The 14,288-nt window shown below is 44.2% G+C and overlaps 1 protein-coding gene across 4 annotated transcripts in view; it reads left to right on the top strand.

The window, feature by feature from the left end:
- The first annotated feature begins 382 nt into the window (after nt 1-382).
- Nucleotides 383-14,288, top strand: part of LOC124469190 (steroid hormone receptor ERR2-like) — a 36,438-nt gene continuing 22,532 nt past the window's right edge. Inside the window, exons 1-4 of one of the 4 annotated variants that reach the window (XM_047022324.1) lie at nt 559-751; nt 985-1,006; nt 9,844-10,259; nt 13,530-13,646. In XM_047022324.1, coding sequence (XP_046878280.1) covers nt 9,857-10,259; nt 13,530-13,646 — 520 coding nt within the window. In that variant the 5' untranslated portion in view covers nt 559-751; nt 985-1,006; nt 9,844-9,856. Of the gene's footprint in view, nt 432-558; nt 1,011-9,843; nt 10,260-13,529; nt 13,647-14,288 lie in introns of those variants that run through there. The other 3 variants (XM_047022325.1, XM_047022323.1, XM_047022322.1) reach the window with 3 other exon arrangements.

Below are 14,288 nucleotides of genomic sequence, written 5' to 3' on the forward strand. Positions count from 1 at the left end.
GAGAATTGACCGATATGACTTCTATTCAGAAGATGAGGTTATTGATTCCATTCACTTCATGCATATTGTTTAAAATGAAAAAGCAACAACAACAAAAATACGGACAAAATAAATGTTTATGTTCATGTTTTGTGAATGTTGTCTTACAATTCAGCTTTGTGTAAAAGGGCCTTCTTTGGATGTTTGGATGTTTGGATTTATGTAATGTCCTAATTGGATATTATTTAGGTACTCTTATACCGCTTGTAACATTGTGTCATAATACAAAGACAAGAGAACTTTACTGAATGTGTTTATACGGATTATCTGTGTTGTGTGTTTAAGTCTGTGAGTGTGTGTACTTCACAGGATTCCCTTGTGAATGGCTGTATTCTGACTGGACGTCTGCTGGCCCCACCTTCTATTGCCGCCTGCCAACCCCCTTGGCTGCTGTAAGTCCGCCCCCCTCAGAGCTAGCCAACTACAGCTGCTCCATATTCATCAACCCCCCACCCCCCTCCCCTCCCCCAGTCTTAAAGAGCCCCTGTCTGTGGAATGGAGACAGTCAATCCTCTCACTGACTCGGTCAGTCTCAGTGCGCTCTCACCATTGCTACACTCTGTCCATTTCTCGCTCTCTCTCTGTTTCTCCCCCTTTCCTTATTCTCCCCCCTTTTACTCTTTCGGCAGCCTCCTTACTTTTGTAATTTCTGTCTCCGCTTTCTCTCTTTGTCTTTCTCTCTAAGAGCCCACACGTCATTACACAACCTGAGGTACCTGTGCATGTTGGAGTGTGCTGGGTCGAGCAAGAGGTGTTATTTTTGCTGGGGAGGGAACAGGGAGGGAGGGTGACTGCTCCTAGGAAGGTGCACACCTGACAACAACATTTTTGCGAGTGTGATGGGGAGACTTTGGGACTGACTCTTTCTTCCGGCACTTTTCCTTGTTTCCCACACCTGGAATGCTTAACCTGGACTGATGGATGTTTCCGAACTGTGTATCCCAGACCCTCTCTGCTATCATAACCAGTAGGTGCATCTCTTGTCTATCTGCTTTTCCTCTTTTTGTCTTTAAATGTGCTCGAACACCATAGGCTTTATACATTTCAAATGACTCGGCATGGTAGTATTATTTTTTCCTTTTTTGTCAAAGTTGTGTCTATGTACTTGTTTCCTATGCTTGCGTATGGTGTAACTTTGTCAGTGGTCTACGGGTCAAAGATGGAAAACGTTTTCTAAAAAGTGCAGAAAACTCCCACTCCCATCATCAAGGTTGCCCAATTCAGCGACACAGTTTAAAATGTTCCTCGTCCAAATAAGCACAGGTAATTCATTCACACTCAAGGAATGTATTCAGGATTTTAAAAAGCCCCTTACTTTAATGATAAATGTTCCAAAATCTCTTCTTTTTTTTGCCTGAGTAAAAAAATGCATATAGATGTCAAGTTGTAAATATTGCTATTTCTCGAATGATATACCGAGTATTTACAGTCAGTCGTGAGTTTCTGTGAAGCCTTTCAGTTCAGTCGCACCAGTGGGATGGCAGTCAGAGCTCAGTGTTTTGGGGAACCTCACTGAGCGCTGGCAGAGACATGGGGACCTCCTGGGGCTCCTGTAGGCTATCGCCCCCGCAGCACTGGGTCAGGATCCAGGGCTTACCCTGAGCCGAAGGGAATATCAAGCACCAGATTAATCAGAATGATCACCAAACAGCCATCACTAGCAGCTGTGTTTTATCAGGAGGCGAGCCAGACCAACCCGTGTCGGGTCTCGAGCGTGTGTGCGTGCGAGCAAGCGAGGCTGCTTGTGAGGGAGAGGGAGAAACCACGAGGGTGTGTGTGGTGAACATGCATTAGTGTACCAGGCTTGTCTATACACCCCAGGGGTACAAGTTAAATAAAAAGGACTTGCTTGAGTGTTTAGGACACATTATACTGGCAAACTGAAGACCATTTTTTTGTGGTCTGGAATGTCACTAAAAGAAAGTAGCTTTTAAAGGGTGTGAAATTTTAACATGAAAAAAGACCTCATGCCAACTTAAAGCTTCTTTATGATCACTCTGATCCCTTCAGTAAATGTCTCGAATTAACTGAGAAATAAAGTGGCTGCATTACATTTAAAATGTCATTGATTTAGCAGACACTTTTATTTAAAGTGACATAACAATTATGCATAAATAAATTAGACACTATCATCATTAAATTAGTTGTTACATAGTTCCATAGAAAATGGGAAACGGACAACATGTACCACCAGTTCAGCCTATGTCAGCAGAGTTTTATAAAGCGTCCAGCTGAAGTAGACTAAGATTGAGGAACACTCAATGCTTACACTACTTACACTAATGCTCCCTACCTGTTGCATGTCTAGAAGAAAGTCCGGTCATTAAACGCATGAGTGGAGAGGGAGACGCCTGTGTAAGCCTCTCTAAACTCCAGATGGGATTGGGGAGATTTAAACTTCTTGAAACTTTTCACAGAGACTTTGTTTACGAGTGTCTTCACTTCACTTACAAGGACAAACACACGTAAAGACGAGCACAGACAAACACACACTTACAAATTCGATTTTTAGACCTTATCAAACATATCAAACTGAAAGGAAATGTTTTTATTATGAACATTAATAAACATTTGGTGATAATTGAACATAACCTAATGTATAATGTATTAAAAAAATGGCCAGGAGGGTTGCTAAAATGTTTTGTTATATTAATAATCTCTTTAGTACATTCTACTAAACTCATTATTAGCAGTTTGTCATCAATGTTTTTTTAATTTGAAGAAAATCCTAAAATACAATAAAAAAAAGTAAATGATAGTTAATCTGCAAAGCATTCATACTAGTTTGAGTAGAGATCCAGTTGACAAGTTGAGCCCTGTTGATCACTGATCATGTTGTTTGTAAAACACACAAGAATCACCTTTTGGTTGGTACAGTGTAAGGATTATTAAGTCTTGGTATATCTAATATTTAAATGAAGCTGAATACTGTATGGATATTGATATTTAAATAGCAATATTTGTATTTCTGTGGGCTTAAACTGTACTACCATGGTCTGTGATTATAAAACCCTCTGGTGCGTTAAAAGATTGACACAAGATTTGTTCACAAGGTGAACAAACACTGATGAACCAACAAAGGGTCATTTATTTTGTCACAAAATGTCATTTGGCTCAATTCTCTCAGTGCAAATACCACTACAGAACACTATTTAAAAGGTCTCAGTCACTTTGATTGTGCGTTAGGCCGGCCCTATGACATGCAATATTCCTTTTTATGGTTTCACACTGTGTTCTTATATAACATCATATGCTGTTATACTCTTAAATACTCTGAAATACTCTTAAATAGGACAACAATCTAACACCTTTTTGATTTTTATTATGTTTCATGAATAATAAAATAGCTATACTTATATAAATGTATTCATAATAAACATATTTCCTTTTGTACATAGTCAGTAATGAAAGTGTAATATATCAGTACGTGTGCAGTACCTGTACGGTACATATTTGTTCAAAATATATGGTCAGTATGTGATATACACTATACATGTTAAATTGTATTATTTTGACTACAGATATGAACAGATGTGACAGAAATGAAGCTATAACCTCTGAAGCTTTCATTTACGTGAGAGATCTGCCTCTTTTACTACACTGGGGTGACCGGGTGCTGAGGTGTATGTGTGATATGTGTTTGGACACGGTTTCTATCTGGCAAATGAGTGAGGTATAAGCAAGTGAGTGTGTGGTGTGTGTGGGGGGGGGGGGGGGGTGGAGGAATGATTGATGAAAGGAGCATGGTGTTGAGTTTGTACCAGCTCTTCATGTCTCCCTATCCCCTCAGTGTTACGCTTTAGGTGTGTCCGTACGACCATGTGTCATGTCTCAGTTGAGGAAGTACTGCCACAAAAAACGGATTTGACTTCTTTAAGTGTGCTTATTGACCAATCAACATGAATGGGTACCTACAATTTGGTTACCAAACTGTATTGCTATGTAGTTACATGATAGTTCATGGAACCTTTTATATTATGTTGCCAGAATGTACTTATGCGCTGAACATTTTCACACTCCAGGTTGGGTAAAGAGCTAAATAAACCAACCCGCACACACAACAGTAGAGCCCAGTATGAGTATACTCTTATCTCTCTTAGTAGCGCTTCTTGTTTGACTCGAGCCTCCTAGAGTTGAAGCTCCTACACCAGTTGTCCCAGACCATGTGACCACGCAAACCCTGGACTTGAGTGAAGCTCGGTCTTTGAGGGTGCACATCTGACCTCTTCTGCAGATGAATTGTAGTCAGTTTACGAGGTGGCCCATGCCCCATAATATACTTAATCCTAACATGGGGGATTTTTGCCCACTTTATTAGCCTGAGGATAGAGGTTCAATGTCTGTAATGCCCACCTCTCATGCTACGCCCTCTGACGGGGGATAAGAGAGCTAATAGGTGTCTTTTCTCACACGCTCACACATGCTGTTCAGGAGAGGTCCATTCATGGGTGAAATATGATGTTCGAAGCTTGTCAATCGACTTTGATATTTCCATACTGCAGTGTCTTTAGGGAAGTCAGACCATTACAGAAATGTAACGTAGGATATCTACGTCGAGATTTCACTATTTCTGCATGGTATTTGTGATGTAGCACAAATCCCTTGAATGGCTCTCCCATGAATATTATTTCCGTCTCCACAAATCAGTTTGATCATGTTCGTAAAGACGAATCAGGTTTCAAACCACCTCATAATTCCTCTGTGATGATCTGGCATGTGCTTGTCATGTTTATCACTTGAGTTCAGGGACAGTCTAACGGCCAAAATGTAGGACGTTGCGTTGTATTCCACCCTTCTGTGACTGAGCTGGTGACTCTAGGGTTTTAAGTTACAGTCACCAGTGTTGTTTGTCATACTGTCCCTGAAATTTCCAAACAGACCCATGCAGCATTTTTTCTGGTTCCACTCAGTGTTCCTATACAGGTGCCCTTACCCAGCAGACCGTCTTGGAATACAGCTGCAGTTAACGCGCGCGCACACACACACACACACACAGAGAGAGACAAGACTGGGAATCACATTCCAACCTGGGACCTAATTTTAGAGACGGCATATCATCAAACAGCCCTATGATATTATGGAACACCTGACTATGTCTGTTAAAAGTATCTCATCGTTGTTCAATTTAGAAAACTGTTCTTTATTCAGAAATGATAGATAGATATGTATGATGATGACTATAATAATATAATGGATAGCAGATTTAGCGGTTTGTGGATCTGTGGCCTTCTGGCAGACACACTGCAAACAGCAAACTGGGCAGAAATAAATACATTTTTTAAATAAATCTGTCTCTGTGAATCCTGAGCTGTTTTGAATACTGTCAAACCAAATATAGTACATTATTAATTTTAAAAAGTCAATAGATCCACACTACTAAAGGCAGTTTTACCTATCTGTAATGTGAGTTTGCCCAACATCACACATACCTGAAATGGATCTTGCTTAGATTGTGTTGTGCTTAACTTTAGGATTAAGACTGGAAACAGCAGTAACATAAGAGCAGAAATCCAATATGACAATCGATAATATACAATATGGTATTAAATACATTAGTTGTATGTGTGTTGCAGTTTTCCAGTTTTAATGCCATTTGGAATCAGACGAAGATGGAGATGTTGCAGGGATATGCTATACTGGTATCGGCCTACTGAATTTAAAAACATATATTTTTGTTATCACCCAAAAGGCTGTGTACAGTCTCTGTTGAATGCCAAAATGGTACCATCTGTGCCATGTTGGTAAGTCTATCTGACTTCATCAGTGTAAACTCCTGTCACACCCTTGGCAAATGGGGCACAGAATTGACCTAAGAAGTCACTGGCAGTGTACATAGATCACATTGCTAGGATCCATCTTGGTTTCTCCCAGCTCTGTTCAAATCCTTATCCACTTTATAGTGGGCAACATCCATATTGAAGTATCTCCAACACCATATGAGAGCCAAAAAGGAAGTAAAAAACGATCCCCTATCCATGAGGGAGTGATCCATTCATTCATTAAGCTCATTGGTTGATACAGGAACCTAAACGGAAGCTGTGTGAGACTGCTATAAGTAACAGTAACCCGTGCGAAGGGAAACCAAATTTTAGAGTTTACTGATGGACAGAGAGAGAGCAGGTGGTGGAAAAGTGCCGTTTTTTTGTTGTGGCGCCCCGTTCCCCTGTCTTTCCCAGTCACCGAGTGACATGTTTATTAATGACACTGGCTGCTACGGCGCTGGTACTGTACCGCTTTGTGAGAGAGCGTTGTGTGTGCGCGCTACGGCATTGGCGGAGAAATAACTTCATTACATGTCGTGACCCCCCTTCTTGATGTAGATATATCCTTTAGGCATGCTGTCAAGGACTTTGAATTCATCAGAGTGTGAGCGCTCCCCTGTCTGTGGGTCGTATTCAGTCAGATCCGTTTTCTGTAAGGCTGATAACGACGTAGCCTACCTTAGAGAGGTAGAATTGGAGAAATTGAAATGGAGTAGAGTTTGTTTTATTGATCTTGTGAACACACATACACACGCGCACACATATACAGAGGCCCATTACATCAGAGCACTGAAAGTGGGTTATCGTCCTTGATTTAATGGGCCTACTACGCCTGTTACGACGCAACACATTGTGAAGTTAATCCCTCTTTATCATGTTCATTTGCATAGCGTCAATTGACCGGAGTACCTACTGTACCTGCTTGATCCTTACTTGAAATTCAGTCCATGCCCTAATGTCATTAGGTAAATGCAAAGTTGTGTCGTTTACACATTTGGAAGAAAGAAAAGCCAATTTGCACCAGACTGGGGCTAGCCTGTGATCATCAGGGTTTGTTATTACTATGGAGAGCGCACCCGTTTGAAGGTAATGTTTCTAGGCAGTAATTGAAATGCTAAATAACGTTAGGATCGATGGGCCATCTCTGTTTATTTATGAAATCAATATCGTAACTGTCCCTCACGAGTCCCTCTCTGATTCCCAATGACGGACTAAGTCATTACTCGTTTAATTTTTTGCCCCCCCCCCCCCCCTTCCTCGTTTTTGAAGGCGGTTAGGGGTGTGTTTGACTTTGCTGCAAGTGCAGCCCGACAGAGGTGGTGGATGTGTATGTAGATGGGGGTTGATGTTCCAGGTAAGGAGACATCATCCATGTGGGAAATCTATGCAATCTCTCCTTGTGGCAATGACATTGGAAGGACCAGATGCTGAAAGTACCGTGTGTGTGCATGTGTGTGGTGTGGTTGTGTATGTGTAATTAAATTACAGGTAGCTATAGCTACATATATAATATTATAGTTTTGTATGTGTAGTTTTTTTAAATGCTTTTAGCTAAAATAGTGTGTATAATGTGTGTTGGTGTGGATGTCTGTGTGGTCAGCAGACTTAAAAGACAAAAAGGTTTGACTTCTTTTTCTACCTCAAACAATAAACACAATACAATCATTTTTATTAGCTTAGTTACCATTTGGTTTAAGGAATCCAAAGAGAAACATAGCCTTATTCCCTCCCCTTCCACAGTTCTACCCTGTTCCAGTCAGCCATGCGCCTGATGAACATTACAATCTCTTGTGTCAGAACGAAAAGGGTCGCCAGTTTTAAAGCTGATAGAGTTTGCCCCAAACAAGGACAGCCTATCATAGAAAGATTAATGAACTAATTTCATGCATGGTTCCTTGCCTCTGTCCCCCTGTACTTCATGTTCAAGCGTGTGTTTGCCGTCCTGATTTACGCCTTGTTCCGCACTACAAGCTTAACCCTTAACAATAACATTTCCCCTCCGTGGATAAATATATTGGGGAACCAAGATGGGGGCAAGGGGGCTGATTTTAACCCTTCATGTGTCATGGTGCTCCATGTTCAAATCTGTGTTTGAGAGTAATTTTTTTCTTTCCAAGATTATAAGTCATTTTTAGACTTTTGCTGTTCTCACTCTTAAATACTCAGTCTGGAAAGTACATTTCATGGTTTAGAGAGAGAGAGATTCAGAATTTATGCAAGGGGGATATTCAACACTGCTAGGGTGAAGCCTGCATGCAAGCACACACACACAACAACACAGACACACACCCTCTGTCTCTCAAATACTGTGTACACACACACACACATTTAGTTCGCAAACTAAACTAACAGCTTCATTGCAAACACTGAGGCCTGTTTTTTGCACACGGGCGCAGTTCACCTGCATTACAGCGCAGTCACTGATACCGTGGTTTTTGACATTTTTGACCGTGTCCCTGTTATTTATTTGGAAAAAAATTGATATTCTGGTGGGTTTTTCCGTTGGAAAGGGTAGTGTGACACGTGTCAACCTCCCCTCCTTCACAGGGGCAGACAAAGACCCGCTCGGCCGCGCGGTGCTCTGCCCAGGTTCACTCGGAACCGGACCTCAGAGGAAGGGCGGAAACGGCGAAAGCCAGGTGACCTTCACGTCTCGTGCCCGCTCGGCTTGTGCCTGTTTTCTGCATGGAGGAGCAAACACGCTTCCATTGAATACCGGGATAAAGGGGGAGTGGGGGGAGAAGGGGGCGGTAAAAACCGAGCAATACAAAAACCTGCGCCCAGAACACGCTGTACCACTTGGTGGGAGGAGGACGTAGTTGGGGTGGGAGGGTGGGGGTGGGGGTGGACCAAATTATGAAAGTAAAGCAGAAGCTATTTCTGTCTGGAAAGAATTGGTCGGGCTCGTCGTGCCATTATTTCACTCCAACAGATTTAAAGGGGACCATTAGAAATTTCCATTAAATGTAACAAAAAAACATCTCCCAAGTGTTACTTTGCGCTAAGTGAGGAATGAACTACTTTTTACATATGCCACAATGTACAATTCTATAGGGAATCCCTCCATTGGGCTGCAGAGGAATCCAGAATGATGTATTAACCATTAGATTGCCCGCACTCTCCTGACTCCCTCCAGTAGACAAAACATGCCCTCACAATTTGCTCGGTGTGAGTGGATTACCAACTGGATTCACCTGGAGCCTTTTGAGTCTTTCATTAACCACGGTCTTTGAATCAAGCCCACCAAAATTTAGTGTATCTTTATCTAAAACTGTGTTAACAGTCCGATCTGATTAAAAATGCATAAGATATGTCTGGACTGTAGGAGGGAGGGGGGCGGGTCAGGGGGGTATTTATTCATGCCCCATCAGAAACAGGAAGGAAGGAGAGCTTGGGTCGATAGATCTGATCTGTGCCCAGGGGGGGGGGGCTATCTCCCCCAGCAGATATCGTCTGGACCTGATGACCTCACACTGTATGTCTATATATACACACGCACAGATAGTGGGTGACGTCTTTAAGCTATATTTAAGCCTTTTGCTGGAGTCTTAGGGGCATCATTGATAAGACCACAGTGTTCATTAGTCAGGTTGGGACATGCCCACCCCCCCCCCCCCCCATCCAGTCCCTGAACTTCTCACTCTCCTCTGTGGTGACCCAGCACCAGCCACTGTTGAACCATGACCATCGATCTGCTCACGTAGAACCCATGATCTTACTGAAAGAGACACTTCTATATCCATTAACAGGTTTCTTTTATTGGTCGATCTCTCATTCTTGGGTCAAATCTTGTGTTCACAATAGCGCGGCCCGTTTAGTTCACCATCTGAACCAACATATGTCTTCTGATTCGAATGTTTGTTTTAGATTCACATGCACCAACGAAGGCACTCTTCCTTTAACCGATGAGAGAAATAACTTATTTTTGTTCCTGAAGTGTCCGAAAAGTGTCCTTTCATAAGGACAGGCTCACTCACTGGACTTTTTTAAAATAACGATACCAGGAGTAACGCTGTCTGTGTCTTTGTCCTGTGTTCATCAGGTTGCTGACCAGAATGCCCTCAGAGGACCGCCACCTGTCCTCCAGCTGTGGCTCCTACATCAAAACCGAACCGTCCAGTCCCTCCTCCTCTCTCGTCGACACCGTCAGCCACCACAGCCCCAGCGGCAACTCCGACGCCAGCGGCGGCTACATCAACGGCCCCAACGGACGCTCGCACGCCCTCGACTCGCCGCCCATGTTCAACCCGGGAATGCTGGGAGGGGGCGGAGCTTGCCTCAGGCGCTACGACGAGTGCTCGGGCGGCGTCGCCGACGACTCGCCCATCAAGTGCGAGTACATGCTCAACGCCATCCCCAAGAGGCTTTGCCTCGTATGCGGTGACATCGCCTCAGGGTACCACTACGGAGTGGCTTCCTGCGAGGCCTGCAAAGCATTTTTCAAGAGGACGATACAAGGTAGTTGTCACCTCCCTTTCTTTGTTTGTTCACCAGCTTGCCCGACACTCAATATTTATATCTAGTCAGCAGTTCTTTTGTGTGTTTTCAAGTCTTGGGTGACATGAGTCAACATTTAGTCAAGCCACTTCAGATACGAGAAGAAAAAGTAGGCAATTTTCATTCAAATCCTCCTTTTAGCAAGCAGACTCAAACAACATTTTCATTATTCATTCATTTCAGTATTCATTCATTTCAAGGATTAAATTCAAACTCAAAACTCAATTTACCCAAACACTGTTTTGGAGGGATATGATCAGGAGGATATGATTGTGAATGTGATCAGTACACAGCTCTTTGTGAAGCATGTGTGACCATACGTTGATGCCTGTCCCATACCCTGGGCACTAATACCATGGTGATTATTAATGTCTACTGAGGGCATTAAGGCAGAGACTCGAAATCTGATTGGGTAGGAAGTTTGTTTGCTGTGTTTGCGTGTGAGTTGCCCCGTTGGCATCCCTTTTGCCATGTGTGTAATGTTCCAAACTAATCTGTCAAACTGACATAATATCCAGAATAAATGTGCTTATCTGCAGCATTTTTGACAAAAACTGGAGCATCAGACCTTTCTACAGATTTGTACTGTACCTTATTTGGAGTTTAAGAATGACCTGATGTGAATGGCACAAATCGGATATTTGACATTATACATCTATGAATGAAGGATAATGAAGTTGAGGTATCCATAGTCTTTTCAACGCTCCAGACACTGCAAATGCAATCTAGATGTTTAGCGTGTGTACCTTGCATACATCTTCCCGGAGCCCTACACACAGAGTATCGCGAAGGCAAAAAAAACGGGAAAAAAGACGATAGGGGCCGCCCTGGCGATAGGTCGCGAGCGGCCTTCGTCCGAGGCTTTGCGTTATCCGTCCACAAATCCCCCCCCCCCTTTTCCATTCTTCTTCTCCTGCCTGGAGGACGGACCACCCTAATGGACCTAATCTGTCCGTCATTCGTCCCGAGCGCCGGTACTTTTCCGTCAATAACGATCAGCATTGAAGGGGCGACTGTAATTAAGAACCAGGCTTTTCATTGGGAGAAAGTCAGCGGTGGCGGCGGGGGGTGGGGGGTTGGTGGAGGTGGAAAAGGGGGGTCGGCTCGCCCCTCTGGGGAAGGAGAGCGAGGCCAATTAGGAGCTCAGGCACGTGGCGTTGGTGTGGGGAGGTGGGGGCAATAACAGAGGAAGGGGACAGGAATGAGACACAGAGAACTCCTCTAAATCAGAGGAGAGGGGGAACGAGGGGGCACTCATCGGAGGGAAAGGGCCCTTTAATGGAATGGTAATCAGGAACCGCGGGTCCCGACCTCGCAATGGAGGGGGACAAGGAGAGGTCCAGCTAGAGACGAGATGGGGAGGGGGGGGGGTGCTTTGGGGAGGGTGGGGTAATGGATAATAGCATAGCATAATAATATATCAACATTTCCAGGGAAAATAAAAGAGGTTAAAAAAATGTAGGAGGTTGGGGGGCGAGGCGTCCTCTGAGGGAAAAAGAGGAGGTGATCAATGATTGATTAAGGATGCTGCGAGCGTAAACCTTTTAAGAAATACACTTGACAATACAGGACTGGTTTGAAATTCTTATCAGGTGTGTGTATTTCTGTTTTGTTAGTGTTTGGCAGACCATCTCTAATTGTGTTAGTGTTTCTTCACATCTATGTGAAATGACTGATTAACAAAATAGTGAAACTAGTTCACACACACTTATATACATTTATACACTTATATATATATTTTTTAGTTTGTATTATTATTAATGTATTTGCATAAAACTTTTTCAAAATATATTTGTTGCCAATGCCAACCATGTGAGAGAGAAACGGAGGTTTAGAAAAACCCCTTTGTTCTCTAGATGCCCTGATTAACTTCAACAGTGTTTTTGACTCATGTAAAACTCCCTTGGCTTAGACCTCTCTAAATGACTTTACCCACCCCAAACTCTGTCAGCAATCTCTGCCAACCAGCTGGCGTGAAGCCACAGCCTCCATGCTGTGCATGTGACCTCAATGCCACCCTTGATGCCAGGGATCCTGACAAATGTTGGCACCTTCTCCTTGACCAACTGGGAGGCACTGGCAGATATACAGTAGATGGCACCTGGTTAGCTTTTTTTAGGAACCTTGATGTTCCTTGATATATACTTGGTGTTTGGGGAAATCACTTACATGCTCAATCAAAGGATGGGGACTTTGTGGATTTGTCATTGATTCTCGGAGGTCATGTCAACTTTTTCAGAAGCACAGTTAGAATCCAAAACAAGCCGTTTTTGCCGGGAAGTCGAAGGGAGTGCAATAAAAGACTCATCCTTTTATTACATCGAAGCGGATATGTCTGCGTTTCTGCCTGGTTTTTGGACAGTATGATTATGTTGCAACGGAATGTTTTTTTCGTTTTGTTCTTCCATTGTGAGCCAAGATGTGCCGAGACAGAGTTGAATAATGCATCGAGTCTTTCGCTACATGATACAGGGCATAAAGATTGGCACCATTACAACAGGGCCTGGTTTAGTTGGAGAACATTATGCAGAGTGCTCAGTTGTGTGTCCGTCTTCTAACTGTCTTCCGCTGATGGTGGGGGGGGGGGGGGGGCTTACCCGTCGTCCTTTAGGATGCGAAAGAGGGGTTGGGAGAGGTTGTGGGGAAGCTAGCTGAGAGGACGCTCTGCATTAATGAAGCTAATTTATCGGAGGATTGGAGTGGGAGTGGGACGCAGGGGGCAGGGACGTGCTTTCAACGTGTCCCATCAAAATGCCACTATACCCTCCTTCAGGAATGTCACCCGAGATCACCTTGGGACAGCGTGCGTGCGTGTGTGTTTATACGTGCGCGCACGCCTCTGTGTTTATGCACACTCGGCCGAGTGAATATGTGCATGCGGACATCCACGCTTGCAGGGATGCATGTGGATTCCTTTTTCCTTCACACACCAAAAAATAACTTTTGTTATCCCTTACAACAGGGGTGTCCAAATCCGGTCCTCGAGGGCCGCTGTCCTGCATGTTTTAGATGTTTCCCTGATCCAGCTCACCTGATTCTAATGAATGGTCGTTATAACAACCCATTTAATTGAATCAGGTGTGTTGGAGCAGGGAAACATCTAAAACATGCAGGACAGCGGCCCTCGAAGACCGGAGTTGGACACCCCTGCCTTACAACATCAATTGAATACGAATGTGTGCCTCCACGACATTTGAACTTTTTCATCTGGCCTTTGCTCGTCCTCTGCAGGAAATATTGAGTACAGCTGTCCGGCCACCAACGAGTGTGAGATCACCAAGAGGAGACGCAAGTCGTGCCAGGCCTGTCGCTTTATGAAGTGCCTCAAAGTGGGCATGCTGAAAGAGGGTGAGTCTCGAAAACCGTCATCTCTCCGTCCATAATCCCTTTTGTTCTTTCAGTGTCCGTAGATCTGTGCAGCGTGGCCGGGAGGACATGGATAGACCGCGACGATAGATTGTGGGGATTAGACCATGGTGTTATCACTCAAATAATCATTTTAGAAAGCAGCAGGTCGAGGAAGTCGATCTGCCTCAGGAGCCCTTCCCCCCAAAAAAACCTCTGTAGGACTTTTCGGTGCCTCCCCTGTGACGTTGTCACGAGACGATCCACCTAATCGTGGGGGAGGCTAGACGTTGCCCAGCGAGGAGATGGGACAGTTGTCAGCAGCCGGAGAGAGGGAAACACTGTCGTGACATCATCTGCAGTGTTTACCTCCTCGCTGGGTTTGTCTGCAGGCTCTCAGAGACAGAACGCGGCCTGGCCAGGGGCAGGAAATGTGCTGAGTGGGTCGATCCTACCGGCCCGTCTGGCTGAGATAGAAGAAGTGTAACAGTACTCTTGAAAAGCACAGTGCCGTTCCCCCGAGACTCCACTCCTCTGGGTTCTGTGTCTCTCTCCCTCCCTCTCTCTCTCTCTCTCCCTCTAACGCTCGCGCTGTTCCCTCCGTCCCTCCCTCCCGTGCTCCCTCCCAGCGTATTGATCTGCTAA

This window comes from Hypomesus transpacificus, chromosome 6, assembly GCF_021917145.1.
Source record: "Hypomesus transpacificus isolate Combined female chromosome 6, fHypTra1, whole genome shotgun sequence".
Lineage (NCBI taxonomy): Eukaryota > Metazoa > Chordata > Actinopteri > Osmeriformes > Osmeridae > Hypomesus > Hypomesus transpacificus.